At 45.3% G+C, this 6,534-nt stretch overlaps 1 protein-coding gene across 1 annotated transcript in view; it reads right to left on the bottom strand.

Annotated features, from left to right (window-relative positions):
* Positions 1-6,534, bottom strand: part of SLC39A11 (solute carrier family 39 member 11) — a 429,583-nt gene that overhangs the window by 365,013 nt on the left and 58,036 nt on the right. Inside the window, exon 3 of the mRNA XM_007959687.2 lies at positions 4,821-4,979. Coding sequence (XP_007957878.2) covers positions 4,821-4,979 — 159 coding nt within the window. The remainder of the gene's footprint in view (positions 1-4,820; positions 4,980-6,534) is intronic.

The raw sequence follows: 6,534 nt of genomic DNA, 5'->3' as shown, positions 1-6,534 counted from the left end.
GACAGTAGGTAAAATCATTTTTAACTTAAAAATAACAGAGAAAGCACAGACTGAGTTTAACTGTGTAAAAAATGTATGCATGTTCATATATAAGTAAAGAGAAACCCAAAACCAAATCCACTGCCATCAACTCAACTGCTGCTCACAGCACCCCTAGAGGACAGAGTAGAACTGCCTCCATAGAGTTTCCAAGGCTGTAATCTTTACAGAAGCAAAACCCAAACCAATCCCACTGTGATGGCGTGGATTCTGACTCAAAGCGCCCTTAGAGGATAGCGTAGAACTGCCCCATGGGTTTCCAAAGTTGGCAGTCTTTACAGAATCACTCTGCCACGTCCATCTCCCGCAGAGCAGCTGGTATGTTCCAACTGCTGACCTGCTGATTAGCAGTCCATCACTTGAACCACTGCACTACCAAGGCTGTAAGTACAGAGAGATCTAGATAGGGTTCTTACTATGATGAAGTTGATGTAAAGCATACCCAAACACTACAAGGAAATGAGCAAGTGTCTACATTGCAATACTTCAAAAACACAATAAAATCAGTTTCCTGCATTTAAAAAAAAAAAAACACAGAAAAGAAAACTCTGGAAGGATGGATATCCACTAAACCAATAACAATGTTGACTGGTTGACCTCTGGGGAAGGGATGGGAATAGGGCAGGGACTTTCACTTTAATAATAATAATAATAATAATGTGAATGTATTGATGCTCCTATGAGTGAAAAGAAAGACATAAGACTTGGGACACTCCGCCCCTCCCTCCCCTTCCCCACCCACCTATAGAAAACCACTGCTTTACACTGAAGGTACAGACTTCCCACCTACTCACATCCTTTAACTTCATATAGAAGCAAACCTGCAAAGATCAGAAAATGTCAGTATCTTCAAACAGCTGTTCAATGCCCCTTCTGGTACTCCCAAGGCAATACTAAAAGCGATACTGGCCTTGGACTGGCCCAAGCAGCATCTCCCACGGTGTCCCCTCCTTGGAGTCCCTAGGTGGTACAAAAAGTTGAGAGCTCAGCCACTAACCAAAAGACTGGCAGTTCAAATCCACCCAGGGCCACCTGTGAAGAAAGGCCAGGTGGTCTCTTTCCGAAAGTTCTCGGCCACTGAAAACCCTATGGAGCAGTTTGACTCCGACACACATGGGGACACCATGAGTCAGAATCAACTCAACGGTGACTGGCTTTTTGGCTCCTCACTGGCTCTTTTTCTAGGTCCAAAAAAAAAAAAAACAAAACAAAACTCACTGCCATCAAGTAGAATCTGACTCATAGCAACCCCACCTTGGGTTTCTGAGGCTAGATTACCCCATCTTCCTTCTGAGGAGTGGCTGGTGGGTTTGAACCACCAGCCTTCTGGTTAGCAGTCAAATGCCTTAGGCACTCCACCACCAGAGCTCCTTCCTAGGTCCAGCAGGTCACAATTCCTGGCTCATCTTCCTATTTCCTTGACCCTTTCATTAATACCATTTGGCAAAGTCTCTGTAAATCCCTGTCAGCATGCTTCCCATTAACAGCTCCAGCACACGCCTCCTCTACTATATTCCCAAATCACAGCCTGAAAATGAGCACCCAGTTCAGAGAGCGTCTTGACGCATCTGGAGTGAACAAAACCACAATGCCTTCAACCTGACAAGCTGTTGTGAGTAAAACCCTTTCTTTCCATGAGCAATATTTTGCTTCAGCTCCAAAAGGAGGAAAAATAAACCTGAAAGACTGGCCGACAGAAATGGAGTCTGAGAATAGGGTCTATCATCAACCATTTCCTTCTCACTGACCCAAGAGTCCTGTTGATCAGCCCTGACCCCCACCCCCACCATCCTGAATATCTATAACTAGGGTCAGCAGCTCTGGAGTTCAAGCATTGAAACCTGGACTTGAATGGTCATGGCCAAGGGCTCCAAGTAGGGCATTGGTTCAGAAAAACCAAAGCACATCTCTGCCCTTACTGGACTGCTGGATTTGTTTATTTCAGACTCTCACTTCCTTTCACCCCCCTGAACTCTGAGCACTGCCCCCACAGGACACAAAGAAAGGGGACACTGGGGTTTTCCACAGCCAGGTCCCCCTTTTCCCCAGGCCTATCCTCTAGGGGTGCTGTGAGAGCTCTTCTGTCCACATTGCACCCCAAATCTTTTATTGCACCTACTTCACCCTGCTCCTTCAGCCACCTGCTGAGCATGGGGCTTTGTCAGAGGCGGAACAAATTGCGAACTAAAAGATCTCAGGCTGGATTTGCTCCAGAACTTTCTATAGCCTCAAGGGTTCAGAAATTCCAAGAGCAGTGAGCCTCCTGAAACAAAATATCAGCCCTCTCACTCCATCCCCTCAAAAAGACTCTATTCCCTGTAGGAGCTTAATCTATGATGAACAACCACACGAACTCAAGGTCAAAGCCCATTAACTCAGACGCCACACAGAAAATACGGTAGATTCAAGCTGCTGCCCTTTTTGGGTTCAGTAAGCAAATTAATAGTGAAACCAAGGGAAAACTTTAGCCTGCCCAAGAGTGAAGGTTGGAAAATTGTATCTAAGCATGCCTCTTACAGTGACATTTGCATTTAGTGACCATACCAATTATAAATAATAATTCTCATCTATTTATAAGACCTTCTAAGGCAAATTCCCTTTCTCATATCAAGAGCAAGAATTCATTTCTTTTCCATTGTGCTCGAACAGATGTGTCATGTCAGGCTGATCTTTCTGCGAATGAGGGTAAGGAGTGAGGTGCTGGTGCTCATGGGCCCCTTGCCAAGCCCTAGGCGCTCACCCCGTATGTACTCCCAAATGGTTCCTGCTCTCTGTGCCATCTACCTAGGACGTTCCCCCGGGACATCTCCATATCCAAAGCATATATAAGAACAAACATGAACCAAAGGTTAAAAAAAAAAAAAAAGTGCTGATACATAGTACAGATTGGCCAATTATTATTTACACTGCCCAGAGAAAGCTGCCACATTCAGACAGCTGATCAAACACACCTGAGCACCACTCCCAGGACCAATCAGCCGTGACCACAGTGACTGCAGAGAGCCCTCACCAAGACACTGTCTTAGAAACCAGGCTGGGAACCCCCTGCTGAGAACTGGCCTTTGCCCCCCCCCCCATATACTTGAATCAGAATGTTCATTTTAACAACATCCCCAGGTGATTCCTATCTACACATAAGAACGGGGTGGGGCGAGTTGTCCAACCAGAACAGCAGAATGAGACTTGGCTGTGCAGACTCACTCAGCTGCCCTGTCCACTGTTCAGGAATTAAAGACACTGGCCACATGCTCTTCTTTGCAGAGCATGTAGAATACACCCCAACAGCAAGCTCAGACATAACCGGGTAGAATACAGCAGTCCACAAGAGGACTCCTCAAAGCTATGACCATGTAGATAAACAGGACACCAAGGAAGTGAAGTGCCCAGAGGGAGAAAGAGACATGGCCATTCAAGCGCCTGATGACACGTGGTCTTTCCTCTAAGACACTATCGTGGCTCTCCCTCCAAGCCATGTAATCCAGCCATGTAGTCCAGAGGACAATCTTTCTGGACTAGGGATAATCACTACCTGAATTTTATTTGGTATCTCAAGTTGGGGCAACCCACTCCAAGGGTCTGGGCCCACATCTCATTAGCCCCAAGACCTGAAGGCCAAATTCCCAGGGAATTTAAGGCAAGAAAGAAGGCAGGTAAACCAGAAAGACCACTTCTTCAACCTGCCTCCTGGGGCACATGTCTTATTGGCACCAGACAGCCTAACCTAATCCTACTTCACCATGACTCAAAAGAAGAAACAGCCTTGGGTCCCATTCTCCACCATACAGTCCTCCCTGGGCTTCCTCCCTCTCTGGGTGAGCAGGAGATTCAAGTACATGTCAGGCTGTCACAAGAACTTCTGTCTACCTCTAGAACTTGTAGGGACTCAGTGGCTGGCACAGCATGGATGCTTGTCCTGGGTTCTTATTGGCATTAACCTCACTCCTCTACTGATAACAGAGTTGTAGCCCATGGCATTCAGTTACTGTCATGTGGCCTGGCTTTGGCCCCACTGCTATGCCTAATATGCTTCTCTATAAGCAAGCACAGAATCATTCCCTAACCCAACCATGAGACCTATGTCAGCAAAGGATCCAAATTTCTGGCTCTCTCTCTCTCCAATATTAGGGCCATTTCGTTTTGTTTTGTCTTTGTACTTTGAAGCTCCTCATCATCTTCTGGCTCAATTTTTACCTACTCTTCCCTTAGAATGATAAAATTAGAAGGGGTAATGGATGTCATTCTTAAATTTCAGGAAGGAAAAGTGGAGTTAAGGGACACACAACCAGTAAATGGCAGATCTGAGCTCAAACTCAGTCCAGGATTCCCCCCTCACAATCTTAGGAGCCTGTGTGGAGTTTTGTCAATGGTCTTAGGCTGTAGTTGGGTGTGTTGTCATTTCTCTGATTATATCATAAACTCATGAAAGGTCAGGATCATGATCAATGGTCTTTTCTCCAGTTATAGGCCCACTCATATGCATCATGTCACACAGCACAACGTCAGCTCTATTTATAATGAAACCTGACATTCAAAATCTGAACTTACCAAAATGTAAATAAGGTTATGATTAGTCATATTACCAGGAGATTCTTCTCTTTAAGGAAGATACCACAATTTAATTCTGCTAAATAAAAGCCCTGAAACAGCTTAAAATATCTGTTTAGACATCAATGGCTACCTAACAGTGACAAGACCAGGAAGATCAGGTTTGAACTGAAATAAATCAATCCAGAAAGCTAGAAAAATCCTGAAACAAGACTCCACAGAAGCACAGTACTCACCAGGTGAGGCATCAGCAGGTCAGCCAAGTAGACGAAAGCAGCTCCGACGGTGAAGCCAACAGCCACAGGAAAGAAGGCAAAGGCACCAAAGCCTCCAGAGGACATGGCCATCTCAACCGCTGGGGCCAGCAGGGACCAATAAGAAGCTGCTAACATGACCTGCAGAACCACAATGAGGACACACAATGGAATACAATTCAGCCACAAAAAGGAACGAACACTGATGCGTGCTATAGCAGGGTGAACCTTGAACACAGCATGCTAAGTGAAAGAAGCCAGACACAAAAGGACAAATATTTTATGATTCTACTTCTATGGACTATCCAGAATAGGCAAATCTATAGAAGGAGCTCTGGTGGTGTATGGTTAAGGCATTTGGCTGCTAATCAAAAGGTTGGTGGTTCAAATCCATCAGCTGCTTATGGACAAAAGATGAGGCAGTCTGCTTCCATTAAGATTTACAGCCGTGGGAACCCGACGGCAGTTGCTGTGAGTCAGAATCCGCTCGATGGCAATCAGTTCTGTTTTTTTAGAGACAGAAAGCAGCTCTGTGGTCGCAGGGGGCTGAGGGGAGAAGGGAATGGGGCTTACTTCTGGGGTGATAAACAATATTCTGGAATTAGACAGAAGTGGTGGTTGCACAACCTTGTGAATGTACTAAATGTCGTGGAATACTGTATACTTGAAAATGGTTATAATGATGGATTCATCGTTAGGTGTGTTTTACCACAATTTATGGGGAAAACAAAAAAAGAGCAAAAAATCATTAATCCAACCACAGAAGGCCTTCTAAGCAGCTACTTCAGTTGTCTCTATGCCATAAACTGAACCTCATAATTTCACATGTGTTAAGCTTTTAATCCAAGGTGGCAGGTGCGTTCCCAAAGCACAAAGTCACACGTAGACTTCCTGGGACAAATGTGCTAAAAACACAGTTTTGAATAGGCTGGAGTTGACCACCTTACAAGTTCCTGTCATGTGGCCTCTGGCTCAATGGTTCTCAACCAAGAGTGATTTTGCCCCTCACCCCAGGGGAGGACATTCAGCAATGTCTGGAGATATTCTGGTTGTCCCAATGGGGGAGGAGTGATTGCTACTCACCTGTAGTGGGTGGAGGCCACGGGTCCTGCTAAATACCATACAGTGCACAGGGCAGTCCAGGACAACAATGAATCATCTGCCCACAATGCCAATAGTGTCAAGGCTGAAAAACCCTGACCTAATTGAATACTTTCAGGACAAGTCACTACCTGCATTATGAGTTCCATTTCATTATAACCAAATGAAACCCACTGCCATCAAGTCCATTCCGACTTGTATTATAAGACAGCTCTAACTATCACAAAGTTCTTCTTTACGTTGGTGAAATCTGTCTCCCTTCCACTTTTACCTATTAGCTTTATTTCTCCTCTCTGGAGCACCGAAGAATGTGTCTTCCTCTGTTAGTGTATGAGAGCTTCTGAAATGTTTGAAGGCAACCAGTGAATCCATGTCACATTGGTCTGATCAATTCCCTTATCTCTAACAAGGAAGATTGTTGTTGTTGTTATTTTGCTGTCAAGTCAGCCCCGACTCACAGCAACCCCTCCTTGGGTTTCCAAGGCAGTATCACTACGGAAGTAGGATTGCGCAACCTTCCTTCCGAGGAGTGGCTGGTGGGTTTGAACCGCCAGCCTTCTGGTGAGCAGTCAAGTGCCTTAGGCACTATGCTACC

Source organism: Orycteropus afer, unplaced genomic scaffold (genome assembly GCF_000298275.1).
Source record: "Orycteropus afer afer isolate SDZICR_OR568_19922 unplaced genomic scaffold, OryAfe1.0 scaffold00018, whole genome shotgun sequence".
NCBI classification, from domain to species: Eukaryota; Metazoa; Chordata; class Mammalia; order Tubulidentata; family Orycteropodidae; genus Orycteropus; species Orycteropus afer.
This window is presented reverse-complemented; position numbering and strand designations above follow the sequence as displayed.